Source organism: Stegostoma tigrinum, chromosome 3, assembly GCF_030684315.1.
Source record: "Stegostoma tigrinum isolate sSteTig4 chromosome 3, sSteTig4.hap1, whole genome shotgun sequence".
Lineage (NCBI taxonomy): Eukaryota > Metazoa > Chordata > Chondrichthyes > Orectolobiformes > Stegostomatidae > Stegostoma > Stegostoma tigrinum.
In genome coordinates this window covers 107,066,189-107,086,314 of record NC_081356.1, presented here as the reverse complement: position 1 = coordinate 107,086,314, position 20,126 = coordinate 107,066,189, and the positions used below count along the sequence as shown (strand labels likewise).

The window sequence follows — 20,126 nt, the reverse complement described above, 5'->3', positions numbered from 1 at the left end:
TGGATTGGACTCTAGTTATGAGTTTCCTGAAAAGGCCAATCTGTTAGCACATGGAACTATAGGAATCCCAATACATATAGTGACCAGTGAAGATAAACATATGGTAGTCAGCAATAGAAAACCCCTGGCCAATTCTCAGCTAAAAATCGAGACAAGGAAGCCCATTTTTGCATTCCATTTCAAGCATCAACATGAATGCAGGTTGAATCCAATTAAAACATGGAAGGAAATTCTTGCATGCAGCTGCAGATTCAAATGTAACAAACATATCACTTTCATATTGAACATATGCAAGGGGTAGGAGGTTAGGTGTCATTCCATTGAATGTTCAGATCACTTCTCACTATACTTCACTCAATGTCATGGAAGACCCTAAGACAGTCACTCTTGGTTTTGGAAATTGCCCAATTCACCTTAAAAGGTATCTCAAAAGTTTGATTAACAGATGGCGCTAGCTGTTTCATGCTAGTACAATGCAGTAATAATGAAATTGGTGTTCACCGCTAACAAGGTACAGCCATCCAGCTAGGAATGTTCTGCTCTCCCACAAGTGAGGAATGTGGTATTGGAATTTCAGTGCTGCTGTAATGCCAGGTATGTAGGCTGTATATCCCAAAGACCAGGCAATCATATCAAACAGCATAACCCTTCAAAAACAAATTTGCTGAGGAAAGGTCACCGGACCCAAAACGTTAACTCTGTTTTCTCCTCCACAGATGCTGCCAGACCTGCTGAGCTTTTCCAGCAACTTTGTTTTTGTTCCTGATTTACAGCATCCACAGTTTTTTTGGCTTTTATTTAGCATATCCCTTCAGTTGTTTATAAAAAGCAAGGTGCTGACAACACCCAACGAGCCCATACTTGTAAAATTCAGAACACAATGCTCAACATTAGATATAATTCTGCAATTAGACAACATTTGCAGGATAATTCTTAGTGTAAAAAGAATTATGCTGACAACCAATTTAGGATCATCAGTTTGGCTTATAATGTAGTGCATCTGTACGTACTGGAAACTATATGTATTAGAGTTCTCTGCCAACAGAAAAAAAGCCACCCTACACGCAATGCCCTGACCAATCAGAATCAAAGTATTTCTTTTAAAATTTAAGTATGACAGTTAATTGTCAGTCAACATTAACAGATGCATTCTCCATGGCAATGCCACTACCAATCAGAGTCTCCTTGGCAAGCAATCAGCATTTTCCCCTCATGTAGTCTGAATGCTGTTCCCTTGAATCGTTCTTTTTTGTCAATTATCCTCACGAATGCAAGATAATAAACTTTAACAAATTGATCTTTTTCGAGCAATATTAAGGTTGTGAACTATCAAGTTACTGCCTATAAGAAAATACACAATTTTCTTTTGCAAAGTACCATTACTGTTTCAATAATTTCAATATTATCTTGCCCATGTTATTAGAAAGAAAGGAACAAATCACCATTGATTTGCACCAAAATGGCCACTGACCTCTTTGGCTTTACCACAGATAAAATTAAACAAAACAAAAAGTGGTTTGAATGATTTTGGTGCATTTTCCTTGAATTTTGAAGAATGAGGGATGAAAAAATGGGAGTGGAATACCTTTGGACTTACTCACTCTATGGCAGCAACAAACAGCCTGCGGTCAGGTATCAACTAGTCTGGAAACAAAGTTAGAGGAAGAATTTTATATAGGTGACAGAGGTCTCGGCCACTGATTGGAAAGCCAGCCAGAGGCTGCCTTGCCTCTTCCTGGTCAAACCAACTCGCAGTACATCCCAACCAGGCAACTGAGCGATCATCAACCAACATTTCCTCAGGATTGAAGACCCAGGGATGGAAGTCCCTGCTGGCCAGTCAAAGGCTTGGAGGCCTTTTTCTGAGCAATGCTGACAGCAAGAATCTAGCTTTTACAGGAGACACACATCCACCAGATCATCACTGGATTCCTGGAGAGTGGTGGTAGGAAATGCAAAGAGTAAGGGTCATGGGGGAGGTGGTATCGGGTTGGTCAACAGCAAGGGTAATGGAGTGGTTCTTGATGAACCTCCCTATCCCTGACATTGGTTCCCTCAATAAGGCAAAGTGACTGTACTGGAGAATGAAGGACCACACAGGTGGCCAGTACAGTGCTAAGGGGAACTGCAGATGCTGGAGAATCCAAGATAATAAAATGTGAGGCTGGATGAACACAGCAGGCCCAGCAGCATCTCAGGAGCATAAAAGCTGACGTTTCGGGCCTAGACCCTTCATCACCCGCTCTGATGAAGGGTCTAGGCCCGAAATGTCAGCTTTTATTCTCCTGAGATGCTGCTGGGCCTGCTGTGTTCATCCAGTCTCACATTTTATTATCTAGGTGACCAGTACAGGTCTGCTTATCATGTTAAGTCCAACTGATTTAATGGTGTAACAAGGCTCTTAACTGAGCACTAAATGCTCAATTAAGGATCTCATTGGCAATGGGACAGGAAGGCTATCCATGGGTATTCCCACCACAAACTAAATTGGAATGGAGGTAGAAAGGTGGCAGGGAATCTCCAGCCACCATCCCACTCGATTAAATATGCTCAACTCAGAGGAACAGCAAGAAGTACTACCCCCAGTATGTCTCTTCTGGTACAGCAGGCCTTCACCTCAATCTCAAAAGAATACTCTGCAATATTAGTGTAATCGTTTCATGTCTACCATCTTTTACCTTCTCTGATTACACAAAACAGTTACATGATTAGTTCCATCTTAACTTGTCTATTCAGGACAGTCTGTTTTACCCATAATAAAGTTATTTGCAGACACTAACCTATTCAAAATGTCATCCCAAAAATTGATCACGTTTCCTGACATTATAAAATAGTTCTTTTTTCTTGCTTAGTCAATGTCCCTCTCTTCTTACTTGTTTGGATCTCATCTTTTTACTGCACCCTAGCTGAATGGTATTGCCAACTTGGTACTGATAAACGATGCCTTATAAGACCTCAGCATGTCCTAAGGGATTTCCCATTAACTTCTGAAATGTGCTCGCCACTGAAGCTCAACTAGCTGAGGAGCTCACAGGATGTTTTCAGGGTTGAGTTTTAGTACAGCATGTTCTGGAACTGAGCAGAGAGCAAGCTACACTTGGCCTGCTGTTGTGTAACAAGATAGCATTAATTACTGATCTGACTATGAAAGCAAGCCTGCAGCAGTAACCATGCCATGAATTTTATGTTTAGCCTGAAAGGCAGAGGGATTGAGCCTGAGATTATTTTTTAAAACTTATATCAGGACAATTATGATGGAATGAAAGCAAAACTGGCTGAAGTGAATTGGCAGATTAAAACAATAGATTGATAGAGATGCAGTAACAAGAATTTAAGGGATTTTTAGAATGCACAAAATAGATAAATTCCAATGAATAAGAAAAATTTACAAAGGCATGGACCCAACATCCGTTGCTCCTTTCTTAACATGAAGGTTAAAATAGTATTGGATTCAAAGAAAAGCATATAATTCTGCAAAGGCAAGTGGCATGCCAGAAGACTGGTCAGAATATAAAAAAAGTCAAGGAATAATGAAAAGCTTAATGAGGAGGGAAAATTAATGTACAAGAGAAGGCTAGCCAGAGATATAAAATCATAGAGTTTCTAGAAATGTATATGGAAGAGTTAATAAAGCAAGCATTGGTTTTATAGCAAGTAACACTGGACAATTGATAATGGAACAAGAGGAGATGGCAGATGAATTGAACAGATAATGTGCCTCCATTTTCACTTTAAAGGTTATATGTAACATTCCAGAAGCAGACGCACATCAGGAAATCGAAAGGAGGAATGAAATCAAGAAAATTACAATCACTACAGAAGTGGTACTAAGTCAATTGTTGGAACTGTGGGCTGACAAAGTGCTCAGGTTCTGATCGTCTTCATTTAATTCCCACAGCTTGGAAGGAGGCCATTCAGCCCATTTAGCCTGCACCAACCATTTGAAAAGCAACCCATCATCCTTACCCTATCCCTCTAATGCTGCATTTCCCACGGCCAATCCACCTAGCCTGCAAATCACTGGATACTGTGGGCAAATTAGCATGGCCAATTCACCTAACCTGCACATCCTTGGACCATGAGAGGAAACCGCAGCACCTGGAAGAAACCCATGCACACACAGGGAGAGCATGCAAACTCCACACTGGCAGTTGCCGGAGATGGAATCAAATTCCAGTTCCTGGTACTGAGAGGCAGCAATGCTAACCACTGAGCCACCATGTTGAAGGTCTTAAATCAAAAAGCTTGTAAGATTGTTGTTGCATTGTTTTAGATTTCCTGAACCCCTTTGATTTGGGGAAGGTTCCCTTAAATAAGTAAGCAAGCAAATGTAACTCTTTTGTCCAAAAAGGAAGGGGATAGAAAGCAAGAAGCTATAGATCTTACAGTGTGGAGCGGGAGGAGCACAGTGGGTCAGGCAGCATTAGAGCAGGAGAGTCTGCAACCGCAACTTGTTGCAACTACAGGAAGTGCTACCCCTCCCCCACACCTCTCCCCTCACCCCCCATCCCATGCCCCAAGAAGATCTTCCACATCAATCAGATCTTCACCTGCACATCTGTGAATGTGGTATGCTGTATCTGCTATTCCCATTGCGGCCTCCTCTACTTACGGAAACCAAGCGGAGGCTTGTAGATTGCTTTGTGGTACACCTATGCTCGGTTTGCGACAAACGACTGCACCTCCCAGTCGCGAACCATTTCAACTCCCCCTCCCACTCCTCAGATGACATGTCCATCCTTGGCCTCCTGCAGTGCCACAACAATGCCACCCGAAGGCTACAGGAACAGCATGACATATTTCGCTTGGGAACCCTGCAGCCCAATGGTACCAATGTGGACTTCACAAGCTTCAAAATCTCCCCTCCTCCGACTGCATCCCAAAATCAGCCCATCTCGTTCCCACCTCCCTAAACCATTCCTCCCACCTCAAGTCCCAACCCCATCTCTTACCCACTAATCTCATCCCGCATCCTTGGCCTGTCCGTCCTCCCTTGACCGACCTATCCCCACCTGAACTCCCCACCTACATTCACCTTAACTGGCTCCAACCGCGCCTCTTTGACCTGTGTGCCTCCTCTCCACCTATCTTCTCTATTCATTTTCTATCCGCCTCCCCCTGAGAATCCCCTTCCCCTCCCCAAATTCTGAAGAAGGGTCTCAACTTGAAACATCAGCTTTCCTGCTCCTCTAAAGTTGCTTGGCCTGCTGTTTTCATCCAGCTCTACACCTTGTTATCTCAGAGTAGGAGAGTCCACGTTTTGGGCCTAGACCATTCTTCTGTACTCAGGTCGAGGAGCTCCAGGTGTAGGAGATGACCAGTGGGTTGGAATGGAGAGAGATCCACTGAGGTCTTTCTGGAGGGAGAAAGACAATTCTTCAAGGTGGGCATCCTTGGAAGAGGCTTCACAGTCGGGTTATCAGTCACTTGGAAATAGCATGGACTGCAGATGCTGGAGTCAGAGTCAATACAGTTTGGAGTTAGAGGAACATCAGGACCTGTCCTGATGAAGAGTCCATGCCCGGACCATCAACTCTCCTGCTCCTCTGATGCTGCCTGAACTGCTGTGTTCTTCAAACTATAGACCAGTTAGCTTGATATGTGATTTTGGGATAATGTTCGAAGCGACTATTAAAATGTTAGAGTAGAACACTTGGATAAATTCAAGTAATCAGGCACATTTTGTAGTTTTTGGTTTGGTGAAAGGGCAATCATCTTAACCAAACTATTGGAATTATTTGAGGAATTAACACATGCTGTGGTTAAAAAGGATGTACTGTGCTTAGATTTCCAGAAGGCATTTGATATTGGCTAAAGATTATTTGTCTTGGAAGTAGGACAAAGTGGACGAGGAAAGGGTCTAGAAAATTTGGGCTTCAAATTCCATGTAGCGTTTGTGCCACAATGGTACCAGACTCTCCGGAGCTCCACTAACCACAGGCTTGCTGGCAGTTTTCTAGTACACCAAGCACTTCACTGTGTTTGTCATTTGCTGTCCTTCTTTAGTCTACTTAGATGAAACTTATAATATAATCCAATTATTTGGGAACCTGGACTCTGAAGTAGTGGTAAATGGGTTTTTGGCGTCAGCAAAGGTCTGATTTGTTTTCAAGAAAGCTTCAGAAAGTCATTTTGGAATGTGAGATAAAGGCAGCTTTTCCAAGAATGAGTGAATGATTTTATTGTCATGTATTTGGGAAAATACAATGAAAAGTATTTTGTCGCCATGATCTGGCGCCATTTTGGATTACAAAATAAATAAAGATATTACTTAAATAAAGCCTAATCTTCTGTCCAATTGACAGAAAACTGTAAAGGCAGAAACATAAGAAACACTGTTTAACTTTACAGTCCTTGGTGTCAGGTATGGCTCTGAGTTTTATTCAGGTCTCTGGCGTTTCTGGAAGGTTTTCTGGTCTCTGGGCCATAATAAGTTCCCATTTCAGGTCCTAACAATGCTCCAGGAGTCCCTGGCTCCGCTGCTGCTGTTTTACTGACATCACTTAGGAGTCCCATACAGGACCACCATGCAGCCAAAACTACTGCCGCTGCCTTGCTGACATTGCTAAGAGTGTCCACTGTGGACCTACCGCAGCCATGAGCCATTGCTGCTGCTGCTCCCTCGCCACCTCTGCTGTCCAGCCTCTTCTGCGATGACACACACCTCCTCCAATGCTGACAAGAAGAGTTGGATAAGTTGGACCGAAGGGTCTGTTTCTGTGTTGTATATCTCTACGACTCCTGCAGAGATGTCTTGGAGCTGATAAATACCAAAAAGGAACAGTCACGTTGCTGCAAGTGTATGTTAGGCCCTCAAACAGTCAGAGAGAGACAGAAGAGCAGATATGTAGGAAAATTACAGAAGAGTAAAAGTAAGCTAAATGAATCAACAGAGTCTGGAACAGAAAGGAAAAGGAGATGGTGTAGTTTTGTTAGTAAAGGTAGAAATCAGTGCTGTAGTGAGAAATGATTTTGGTTCTGGAGATCAAGATGTAGAATCAGTCTGGACAGAAGTAAAAAAATAGCAAGGGAAAGAAATCCCTGGGAGTAATCAATAGGTCCCTCAACAATAGTTCCACGGGCGGTCACGGTATAAATCAGGAAACACAAAGATTTGTAACAAACCTATAACAATAACATATAAGGCACTCCAGGAACCGGCTAGTCCAATATTACCATCAGATAGTATCAAAACACTGTATCATTGAAGTCCTCAGCTGCAGATTAACGTGTGATTTTGTCTTCTGCTGATATGGTACCCATGGTTGTCTTGCCACTTGGCCTAGCTGCAGCTGACTTGCTCTCGAGTCCTCCTATGCACAGTTCCTGCCTGTAATTTGCAAGCGTCAACTTCTGAGTGGTAGCTGGGTTTGCTCTGAAATGTCATGGCTCTGGAGGAGTGAATATTCTTGTTGTGTTGAGTCCCACCCTCTCCAATGATATCACGCAGTTTGTGGGTGTAAACAAGGAATACTACACCAGCTTTTGTGGGGCACAGATATATTTTGTGCAGCTCCCAAGAGTCTTAGTAATTATACCTGATTTCTAATGTAGTTGAACTTATAGTTATCATACACGAAACCTTCTTCTCATTAAGTGCCCCTTCTGTGATGATTGTGCAGTGGTGCATCCTCTATGCCTGATCATTAGCCAGGTTCCATAGAGTGTACAGGCAAAGAGGATTGGTGATGATGAACTATCTCAAATAATCCTTACTCTGAACTGTGTACTGGGCAGTAATGGCAGATAGGATAAGGTGCCTGTTTTGACAATCAAGATAGTACAACATGATGAGCAGCAGGACGGATCTGAATTTCACACCACAAGGTAAAGAAGATTTAGTAGAAGAAAGGTTTGAAGACAAGTGAATTGACTACTATTAGAGCATTGAGAATACAGAGATAGTGAATCAATAACTGAAAGATGTTCATCAGCAGAGACAGAGAGAGACATTACAGTAGCTGTGGAAACAGTAACAAGCCCAGCACACTAAGGACCACCTCTTGTCAGGAAGCTGGTTAGGGACACAGGAAAAAGAGTATGGGCTAGGAAAAGAGAGAAAATCTAGCCACACTGAGAAAATGACAGATTTCCTAGGATAGTAGGGAGTAACTTTGTGAATATGGTGCCAAAGACTCAAAAGGATAGCAAAGGAACATTGTGTCCCTACCACCCACAATGAAGCTCACCACCATCGAGATTGGGCTCCACAAGCTATAGCTGTAAGGGGTTCTGAAAGGGCCAGAAAACAAATGTAGCTGCAGGATTGGGAAGGCCTCAGAATTTATTTAAGCTGGAACAGAACAAATTTAGAACAATCTAGTAGAAGGATCTAGTATAAAAATGAAAGTCAGAAGAAGCTAAAGCTTTAAAATGACTAGGACTCAGTCATTAAAGTGGGAATTTAGATGGAAGACTTATAAGGGCCATGGACAGGGATTTCATTATTTTAAAAGTTGTGTACAGAAGCGTTTAGTAACTTAGACTCTGAAAGGCTGCATAATGTTCATTTTGCCTGGAAGAAGCAACAAAAAATTGCTCTTCGCTGAAGAAGTTGAAAAAAATCCTATGGGAAATCATAATTTTGATTATTACAAAAATGGCAAAAACTCTGGAAAGGATGGGGAATCCCCATGTAAGCAGCACAGAGATACAGCACTAAAAAGAAACAGAATTTTACAAGTTGGAAGTGCTAAATCATCAAAGAGCAGCTGTTGTTTTTACTCAGCATGTCCTAACATTTATTACCCATCCCTCACCGCCAAGAGGGCAGTTGAAAGTCAACCACATTGCTGTGGGTCTGCATTCATATGTTGGCCCAACCAGGCAAGAACAGCAGGTTTCCTTCCCAAAAGGCCATTGGACAGCAGGTTTCCTTCCCAAAAGGCCATTGGACAGCAGGTTTCCTTCCCAAAAGGACATTGGACAGCAGGGTTCCTTCCCAAAAGGACATTGGACAGCAGGTTTCCTTCCCAAAAGGACATTGGACAGCAGGGTTCCTTCCCAAAAAGGCCATTAGCAAACCAGGTAGACTTTTCCCTGACAATCGTTTCATGGTCATCATTAGACTTTTAATTCCAGATTTTTACTGAATTCGCATTTCACCATGTGCCATGGTGAGATTCAAACCCAGGTCTCCAGAATAATACCTGGCTCTCTGAATTAATAGTCTAGCTATAATACCACTAGGCCAACACCTCTCCTTCAATTAATAGAATTTAAAGCTGCACTGAATAATATAGCTTTTCTGTGGTTGCTGGCTTGCTCGCTGACTAATAAGTTTGTTTGCAGACGTTTCATCACCATACTAGGTAACACCATCTGTGTGCCTCTGGTGAAGCGTCGGTGTTCTGTCCCACTTGCAATTTATGCCAGGGCTGAGGAAGAACACCTATACAGCATCCTTAGAAACAATAGTTACCCAAAAAGTGTAGTCTGCTGATACCTACACAACTGACCACAACAGGAAGACACAACATGTCCAGAGACACTAGTCACCTTGTCATACAAAGGACAAATCTGAAATGACTGCCAGATTACTCTGCCCGCTAAGAATCATGGTAGCCCACAAACTGACAGCTACAGTACAACAGCTACTTACGACGATAAAGGATCCGACAATCACAACTAATGGAACCAATGTTACTTACAAGATACCATGCAAAGTCTGCCAAAACATTACATGGGGAAAACTGGAACAAAGCTAGCCATCAGGATTCATGAATAGCTACCATGAGACAAGACCAACTATCACTCATTTCAATACACATGTACAAAGAGGGACATCAATTTGACTGGGACAATGTAGCCATCCTAGGACAAGTCAAGCAAAGACACGCATGAGAATGCCTGGAGGCCTGGTACTCAAACTGGAACTCCATCAACAACATGTAGAGCTGGAGCCCATATACCAAACACTAAGAAACAAATCCAGAAGAGATACCACCCACCCCAGCAAACCAAAATACATAAATAACAAGCAGGACAGAACACTGATGCTTCACCGGAGGCGCACTGATGATGTTATCCAGTATGGTGACAAAACGTCTGCAAGCAAAGTTACCGGCTCGGTGAGCAAGTCAACAACTGCATCAACAGCCCGAGCTACAAATCTTCTCAAAAACACTGAACAGTATTCCTGCAATACAGAGTTTTGAAAGACTGGCAAATAAATAAAATACAATTGAGTCCAGCAAACCTGCTGGGAATTGAAATTAAACCAGCATTGGTAACTGCAAGAATAGAAGCTTAAGGAGCATGAGATTACAGGCAGCATTTAGATGACAGAATTAAAAAAAACTTCACATTAATAAGAGCTAAGAAAACCATTGACAAGAAATGGAAAAAAGATATTATACTTCCACAAAAATTCATCGTCAGAGAAGGACCATACAGAACACAAGATAGGCATTGAGGAGGTGACAGTTCATAAGATAGTAAGATAACATATAACATAAACAGAAAGTGCTAGAGAAACTCAGCAGGTCTGGTAGCAGTTCTGACAAAGGATCACTGGACTCAAATTTTTTACTCTGCTTCTCTCTCTAAAGATGCTGCCAGACCTGCTAAGTTTCTCTCGTATTTTCTCTTTGTGGTTCTTATGATAATGTTTGATTTTGAGGCAAACTACAAGAGCAGAAGTAGGATACAGTTACAGGACTGCAGCAAAGGAGGAGATTAAATAAAAGTCCAATATGACAGAATAATCTCTTGCGGACAGAATACTCAAGGTATTCACAAGAGAAATGAATGATCCTAACAGTCTAGGTTCCATTGAGCTTCTTACGTCAATGGACATCCTGTTAAATTCAGACATATAAGTGCCGAGGTCACTATTCTCTCTGGCCAGTTGCCACGGTGAAAGGAGCAGCAGCTTATAGGGGTGATGCTGTCTTTAAAGTAACTGTCAAGAGTTTAGAAATTCTATAGCTTACACTACAAAATAAGGAGTGTAAGACAGTTGCAAATGTTTACGAAGTTTACAATCAAATACCTCTCAATTTTCAAACTTGGGGTTATAGTTCAATGAAAAGGGGTAAATCTTTTAGGACTGAGATGAGGAGAAATTTCTTCAGCCAGAGAGCGCTGGGTCAGTGGAATTCACCACCACTGAATGTAATTGAGGCGAAACCATTATGTGCTTTCAAGAAGGAGTCTTGTGGCCAAAAGGATCATGGGGTGGGGGGAGGGTGGGATTACAGTATTGAGTTCAAGTAGGCTTGAGAGGTCTAATGCCTGGTCCTGCTCCTATCTTCTGGTTTTCTATGCATGTTTAGGTCTCAATGTCCTTAAGCAGGCCGAACGAGTTTTACTAGTTCCAGAAGAACAACTGACCCAGGTACAGACAGCTGTTGAACCACTGCTCCAGGAACATACCATGGAACATACTGAACAACCAGTCAAGAAGAAACCCAACTGAAAATGTCATTGGACTTCCTGGACTCATAACAGAACCTAACTAGAAGAAAGAATCCAGCAAAGTTACTTATGTTGACATAAGAGGGCTGCTTAATATTTTCACAAGACAGAAAGACACAGGCTTAATATTGAAAATCTGTCTTCCAACAGAGAACACTTAATACCAATGACATAAGTAATGCACGGTTAAGCAGCAATCTTTTAGAAACAAAGCTGAGAGACTGAAAAAGTCTACTTGATCAAACAACCATAGGAGTCAACTGAAGATGTCCTTCCTGGTCAACAAATTGATGCCATTTGAGCTAGACCATTGTCTCCAGTTACAGGACATGGTTAAGAAGATGCAATTGTCTGGTCATAGCATCCAGGATATTGCTAAAAAGAGACTACCCCTTCCAATTTGAAAGATATTGCTAGTCCAGAAATCCAGAACACTGCAAGGAATTCAATGTTACGGGGTCACAGAGATCTAGAGTGCAGAAAAAAGGCCTTCGGCCCATCGTGTCTGCACTAATCAAAAACAACCAAAAAACTATTTTAATTTCATTTTCCAGCACTTGGCCCATTCTTGTATGTCTTGGCAAAGCAACTGAACATCTAATTTCTTAAATGTCTTATCTATTTCAGCACTAGCACCCTCACAGGCAGCAAGTTCTTGATTCCCAACACCCTCACAAGTGCTTATTACAATGTAGCAGCTGCCATCCATGATGAACATTCATGAGATTATAGGTCCCCAGGATGATGTTATTGATTAACCAACTGAGCTGACAGGGAAGCATTCATCTGTGACTGGAAATCAGGAGGTTAAAGGTCCCCCAGGCAAGGAAAGTAAGCACCAACAAGGTCTATAACAAACAATGACTTCCATGAATGATATCCAGGAGACAAAAGATCCTCCAACAGAGAAATGCTCCATTAATCACCTCCAAGGTTATCAGTCCTCAAGTGGAAGACCTACCATCTTTCCAAGTCTGAAGAGAGCACATTGTGGAAAAACTGTGAACCACCGAGGCCCACACTTTTGCTAAGTCAGAGACTCGGCCGTAATGGTAAGAGTAATATAGTATGTATACATACAGTCATTCCTCTGTATCCATAAGGGCTTCATTCCTGAGAAACCCCTGTGAACAATGAAATTCGCGAGTGTGAAACTCTATTAAAAATGAGTTAAAAACAGTTAAAAATCACAAATGTGAGTTTCGCCTGCAGATGCTGAATTTTATTAATACTTTTTTTTGGCCCAGATAGTTGAATTTCTAATTTGTGATTTTACATATACCAAGGATTTACTGTATATCATACATGATATATGATGGGTTAACTACAGGGAGAAAAGAATTTGGGGAAGATGTGAAAGGTAATGGCTCTAAAAGTTATTATTATATTGAGCTCTACCCCTTCTGGTGATGTCACACATAGATTATGGGTGAGCAGGTAATCCTACACAAGCCTTCGAAGGGAGTTAATGCAGTTTGTACAGCTCCTCAGATTCCCAGTAATTATGCCTGTCTTGTAATATAGCTGTACTTATTATTATCAAGCAATAAACCATCTTGTGTTCTAGGAACACTGCCTCTACTGTATAGGTTGAATGGTAGTGCATCCTCTACCCTGATCAATTGACAAATCCCAGATGAAGTATTGACAAAGGGGAATACAAGCAAATATTGCAGATGCTGACAATCTGAGATGGATAGAAAAGACTGAAAAAAAATGCTGGAGAAACTCAGTAGGTCTGAAGAAGTATCATATTGAATTCAAAATGATAACTCTGTTTCTCTCTCCACAGATACCGATGGGTTTCTCCAAGGTTTTCTAGTCAAACAGAAACAATATTTTTTGAAGAAAGCTAGGCATAGAGCATAAGAATTCCAAAGTTAATGTTATTAAGAAATTTTAAGCAAATATTGGTATTTGTATAACAACAGGAACTGGACTTTTGCACCCTTCAGAGGTTAGGAATGGAGGACAACAGGACCCAGAAATACCACCTTCAGCCAGCGGGGCACTGATTCCCGACACTGTTTTTGGTACCGATCATTTTGGGCAGGGAAGTAAACGTGGGGCCGACACACTCACACCCTGTTAACACTGACGAAAGGAGGAAGATTGGGATTTGCAGACGGCCTCCAATTCCTAACGCAACAGGTTCCAATATTCCAAAGGGTAGACGCAAGGCAGGCCTTCAGACCCACACTGCCTTCGTCAGTGCAGGTGAAGCCAAAGGCCGTCCTATAGAGGGATTCTACTTTCCCACACTGCCAGTCTGACATACCTCACCTCAAACCAATGGCTTTATGGCAACTTCTATTGCTTTTCACTTTCATTTTTAACAATGGTGGTGAGACGCTGCCTTCATGTTCCTTTACTGCAGCCATTAGCTCTCTGAGCTTCACGAGGCCTCCTCGTCCCCTTAATTGGTAAGGAAACGTCTCCATGACAATCAATGCTCAAGCCCCCAAAGGATGACTATTGCACCGTGGGAGTACCTGGAAACAGTTCCAGCTCCTGATCCCTGTTCCATGACCCGAGGCGGAAGATTTAGCCACACGCTAGCAAAGAAATTGAACATTAAAGTGATGTGAAGAGTTTTGCAATGGTTTGTGCCATTTGCTGGAGTCAGGTGGCTATCAAGGATCGGGACAGTGCTCTGATGAGGACAGAATCTGTAGATTTTCACTTCATTAGTGGTAGGATTGCGCGTCAGATCGCAACTATGTGGACAATTTGGGTTAAAATTACAATAATGTAAACTAGGACTCTGCACAGAGCACCATCTCTAACTCTAAATCTATTACAACGAAAAAGTGAATGAAATGTGTTGAGATTTCATGACTGACTGGCATTATTCTTGAATTTAAACTCATGTCTCAGTAAGGAGTGATTCTGTAGCTTACATATACAAAAACAGTTTCAAATACCTACTTTCCCTGACAGCATCAAGCTGAGATTATTTAATGGAATAATCAACATCAGAAGGCTTTAAAAAGAAAACTGCAAAAAGCAATAAATTAAGCATTTTTTTGCAGTTTCGAAGTGTGGCAACATTTCAAAAATGTCAAATTGTAATGATTTGCATTACACTTAGCTACATTCTCCAACTCTAGTGCTTATGTGAAGACCAATGTTTATGCATTTTGTGCCTTTATACATGAATATATATTGAACAAGCAATATATGGTTGGACTGCTGTGAAAAGCAGACAGACGCAGATGGATAAAGGAAGGGGAGGGTTAGAGATGCATTTTGTAGATTCTTCAACACGTTCAACAATTCTGCGTGCAGTTATAGCAAAGAATAAACAGTCAAACAGCTGCAACCATGAAGTGAATGATGGTAAACAAATAAGGTAGAGTTTTATACCCTGTTGAAACCTGCATTAAGGAGGGGCAAGACTGAACTCTCCTCTTGATCGTTACACCTGCAGGAAGAAAGAAACAGTGAAGTTTACATCTGACTGCTCCCTCTGAATATACTGTTCCATCTGCCACTGTCTTACACATTGAAGTACTGAAGATGAGTTTCAGATTTCTTCAAAAGGGGCACACGGACAGCAGTGCACTAGTGGGTTTGCAAGCGGTGGGAGATCTTAATATTTCTCACAACTCAGGCTGGAGCAGAATATAGAGATAGTGAGCCACTTGCTACATCAGGAAGTTGCTCTGTGAACAAACTAATTCAGAAATTGGGAGCGAGAGGAAGGTGGGTGTGTCTGTTTGTGTGGGGGTGAAGTTGTGGGGTAATGGTGTCATCATCCAGGGGTGATAGTAACAGGCCTTTTGTAGTTTTGTGAGGCTAGGAGAAGTCCAACAATATATTCCAGGTGCTAATGAGAGGTTTTGAGCAGTCAACACCGATGAGATGGAATCCATCCAGGTACAAATGAGTGAAATGTTTGAATCTGTTTATTTTTATTGGAAAATTCCAAACGGGCTTCTACAATTGCTGCAGGATCTGATTTAATTTCAATATGGACTGCAGTAGTTCCAAAGGGTGGCTCACGACCACCTTCTTTAGGGCAATTAGGGTAGGGCAATAAATGCTGGCTAAATGTTGATTCTCACGCATCTCTTGGGCAGCAGTTCTGGACATCCTTGAATAAACCTTGAAAATCACATCAAGAGGACTTTGGATATTCAAGGGGTGGTGACCACTTATCTGCAGTTTCCAACATTTTTGTCCCTGTGAACTGTGTCAGGGGTTTCAATGGTAATTAGGGGAAGGAGGGGATGTGGAGGTCTGGTCACAATCAGATTAGCTTGTTCTTTTTCAATGAAAAAGCAAGGCTGATGAGCTGAATAACTTACTTCGGCTCTTAATTTGTACATTTACATAATTCACCATTTTGCAGAAATCCCACACCCATGATCATTAGGACTTTTGATAGTAACTCGCTTTAATTACATCATGATACATTACAAAATCGAGAGATTTTTATATCCAACTTCATTATGAGTTGAACCCAAAAGGAATCTTCTTCAACTAAATTTTGGAAGAAATCATGATTGCTGAAAAGGCGCTTTATACTGCAAATATTTGGCTGCTCATAACTTGAACAAGATTAGAGATTGGACATATTGGACATGTTCATCAACGTTCATCAACACTCAAAAAGGAGCTGGATCAACTACTGTTGAGAAATGAAGGGGCTGGAAATATTTACCGCACTAGTTGCTTTTTCAGAGGACCTTGAGGAAAAAAATGCTCCTCAATTTGGGGAAATCAGCAGTTAAGATGCGAAAGACGTTCATGGGGGAATAATCATAGATGGGCCCTGATTGAACATGCTGTCTGGGGAGAAAGGATTTCTCTTATTTTGGTTCATGTTATATTCTTATATTTCAGCAAGGCGTTCGATAAGATTCCCCACAATATTTCAGCAAGGCGTTCGATAAGGTTCCCCACAATAGGCTATTGTGCAAAATGCAGAGGAATGGAATTGTGCGAGATATTGCAGTTTGGATCGGAAATTGGCTTGCTGAAAGAAGACAGAGGGTGGTAGTTGATGGGAAATGTTCATCCTGGAGACCAGTTACTACTGGTTTACCCCAAGGGTCGGTGTTGGGTTCACTGCTGTTTGTCATTTTTAAAAATGACCTGGATGAGGGCGTAGAAGGATGGGTTAGTAAATTTGCAGACGACACTAAGGTCGGTGGAGTTGTGGATAGTGACGAAGGATGCTGTAGGTTGCAGAGAGACATAGATAAGCTGCAGAGCTGGGCTGAGAGGTGGCAAATGGAGTTTAATGCAGACAAGTGTGAGGTGATGCACTTTGGTAGGAGTAACCGGAAGGCAAAGTACAGGGCTAATGGTAAGATTCTTAACAGTGTAGATGAGCAGAGAGATCTCAGTGTCCATGTACACAGATCCTTGAAAGTTGCCACCCAGGTTGACAGGGCTGTTAAGAAGGCGTACAGTGCTTTAGCTTTTATTAATAGAGGGATCGAGTTCCAGACCCAAGAGGTTATGCTGCAGCTGTACAAAACTCTGGTGCGGCCACACTTGGAGTATTGTGTACAGTTCTGGTCACCGCATCATAAGAAGGATGTGGAAGCTTTGGAAAGGGTGCAGAGGAGATTTACTAGGATGTTGCCTGGTATGGAGGGAAGGTCTTACGTGGAAAGGCTGAGGGACTTGAGGCTGTTTTCATTAGAGAGAAGAAGGTTGAGAGGTGACTTAATTGAAACATATAAGATAATCAGAGGGTTAGATAGGGTGGATAGGGAGAGCCTTTTTCCTAGGATGGTGACGGCGATCACGAAGGGGCATAGCTTTAAATTGAGGGGTGAAAGATAGAGGACATATGTCAGAGGTAGTTTCTTTACTCAGAGAGTAGTAAGGGAATGGAACTCTTTGCCTGCAACGGTAGTAGATTCTCCAACTTTAGGTACATTTAAGTCGTCATTGGACAAGCATATGGACGTACATGGAATAGTGTAGGTTAGATGGGCTTGAGATCGATATGACAGGTCAGCACAACATCAAGGGCCGAAGGGCCTGTACTGTGCTGTAATGTTCTATGTTCTATATGTTCTATGTTCTTATCTATACGTGTTAGAGTTAATACATATTCAAACAATGTTGACACTTTGGAATGACTCTACGCTTAAGCCTTGGTCTTCCACCACAAGTGAAATTGAAGGGGATTGCTGGCTGCCACAGTGGTCAGACATTCAGCCTGTTCCAAGTTGCGGTGTGAGGATCTTGAGCATAGTCAGGATGGAGTTACATACCTGTGGAAATGAACCATCCCAATGGCAAAAGTCACAGCATCTTTCAGCTCTAATAAGGGCTATCAATTCTCAGGAAGGCCTGATGATAGATGACCACCATGTTTAAAAAAATATTTCTGCAGAGCAGTGGAGGAATTTTTAAGTAATTAAGACATGTAGCAAGATCTTGAGAGCTTCATTGGATCTAGTATGGGCTATAGACTGGCTTTCACCACCCTGTTATAACTTGAACACAGAGATCACAAAATCATGTTCCTCCTATGCCATAGTGGGATTTCCTGACCTGTTTGTTTTTGTTGGAGAACAGTTTAATTGCACAGTGAGATACTAAAATATGAGGTACTTACATCTGAGGAACTACAACCACCATCACCGTGGTTTCTCCAGGGTTTGTGGCTCGAATTGACCTAAGAAATGAAAAGCAGTAAGACAAAAAAAAATAAAGTGGAAGACTCTTTTTAACTTCCTGCAAAACATCTCAAAAAATTACGAAGATTTCTTCTTCAGCTTTCATATTCAAAAATGACTTGTTAAAGTAATCGCATGAAGATTTTGATGACACTTAAAATCATGTGATTTTCTTTGGAGATAATGGGAACTGCAGATGCTGGAGAATTCCAAGATAATAAAATGTGAGGCTGGATGAACACAGCAGGCCAAGCAGCATCTCAGGAGCACAAAAGCTGACGTTTCGGGCCTAGACCTTCTCCCCCCTTCCCCTTTTCTGATGAAGGTGCTTGGACTGCTGTGTTTATCCAGCTCCACACTTTGTTATCTCTGATTTTCTTTGGATATTTCTCTTCATTGAAAATCAAAATGCTGTCTGGACAGTTAAGCACTGTATAATTGGGCAGTGATTACTTTTACTTTCCAGATGTTGATGAAGGCAGTTTGTCACACAGATGGATATGTTAGTCGAATATTGACTGGAGTATGGTGGAATATGGGGACAAGTCAGGTGATTAAACTTCATGAATACTTTAATCTCTGTTGGCAACTTGGCTTCAGAGGGCTCTTAAGAATGAACCAAAATGTTGTGGGTCTGCAGTCACATGTGGGCCAGACTGGGAAGAACAGCAGATTAATCTACTGAAGGACACTTAGTGAACCAGTTTGGTTTCTCCCTGATTCACAATTATTATTAATGATATTAGCTTTCAAACTTCAGATTTATTTGTTAAATGAATTTCAATTTCTTCAGATGCCATCATGGAATTTCAACTCAACACTCCAGAAATGTTACCACGAAGCTACTGTCCTCTTCACACAAACATCGATCAGTGCTGAATCATAGTTTCAGTCTGGGTAGATTTACTCTTTCAGAGCTGAACCTGAATTTGGGACCTGTTGAGATTCAGACATTCCCAAGACTTATCTGATGCCTAATCATTGGTGTCCATATTTAACTCCCTGCATTGTAGATCCTGCCAAGAGTTAAAATGGACCTTCTCGAATATGACAAATAATTTGTTCCTTCTGAATCATCATAAATTGTTTGCGCAAGTGACACCAAATGCGAATTGACAGCAGACAATGATAGAACTAGATTTAAGAAATGCAACTTTTAATTTTAACCTAACAAATCCTCAGAGAACTGGTAGACATGGGACATATTCAGGTTGACCTTGCTGAAACATAAAAGTCAAATCAACTCTACACTGTTCCTGCTCAGAGAGTTTTGTTAAAACCTGGAGTCAAATGAAAGACAACAATTTAATAGTATCAGGACTTTAGGGTAAAAAAAGACCGTATTCACAAGGTTATTGCAAAATGACAATTCAATATCCAATTAAATATCTTACATTGCTTTAAAAATACTCATTGGAAACCCAGGAAATGGAATATTGTACATGCTCCTCTTGAAAACTCTTTATATGCTTGGCTTGTCAATGGATTGAGCCAAAATGGCAAAATTAAACACACAACACAAATGAATGGGCGGTAACTAGTTGGTCCATCAAGCTTCCCCACCATCATGGTCAGAGCATCATGGTTGAGAACCTCCTCCTTCCTCCTTCACATCACAGTGCAACCAGCCACCCCACCCATACAGTCCCCCAGTGCCCCTACATCCCCATTCTTTACTATCTCCTTGAACCCAGTTATCGTTCTCCTGGAAGAGACAGAAAAAAAGCAAGGAAGAAAAATGCGCAAATAAGGCAATAAAATCCCTGGAAAATTCCTCCCTAACCTTCTCAGTTATTTGACCACAAGGAAAGGTAACAGGCACAGGAGACTTTCAAGAAATTGAAATGTCTGACTGGATAACGAGAGTGTCAGGTATTGCCTGCCTGTAAACAGCCAATGAACTTTGCATCATTCACTAGGCTGTAAGACTGTCTAACTCAGACCACAGTTGTATAGCTTTGGAATGAAAACACTGTAAAAACTTCAAGAATCTAGATATCAACCTAAACCAATATGTTTCAACTTTAAAACAAATAGAAAAATTGCAAAACTGACTAAACAAGA

The 20,126-nt window shown here is 41.5% G+C and overlaps 1 protein-coding gene across 7 annotated transcripts in view; it reads right to left on the bottom strand.

The window, feature by feature from the left end:
- Positions 1–20,126, bottom strand: part of pde8b (phosphodiesterase 8B) — a 291,793-nt gene that overhangs the window by 73,837 nt on the left and 197,830 nt on the right. For all 7 annotated transcript variants that reach the window (XM_048527658.1, XM_048527659.1, XM_048527660.2 and 4 more), the window contains 2 exons: positions 18,002–18,061; positions 14,785–14,842 (listed from right to left, as the gene is read on the bottom strand). In XM_048527658.1, the coding sequence (XP_048383615.1) occupies positions 14,785–14,842; positions 18,002–18,061 (118 nt within the window). The remainder of the gene's footprint in view (positions 1–14,784; positions 14,843–18,001; positions 18,062–20,126) is intronic.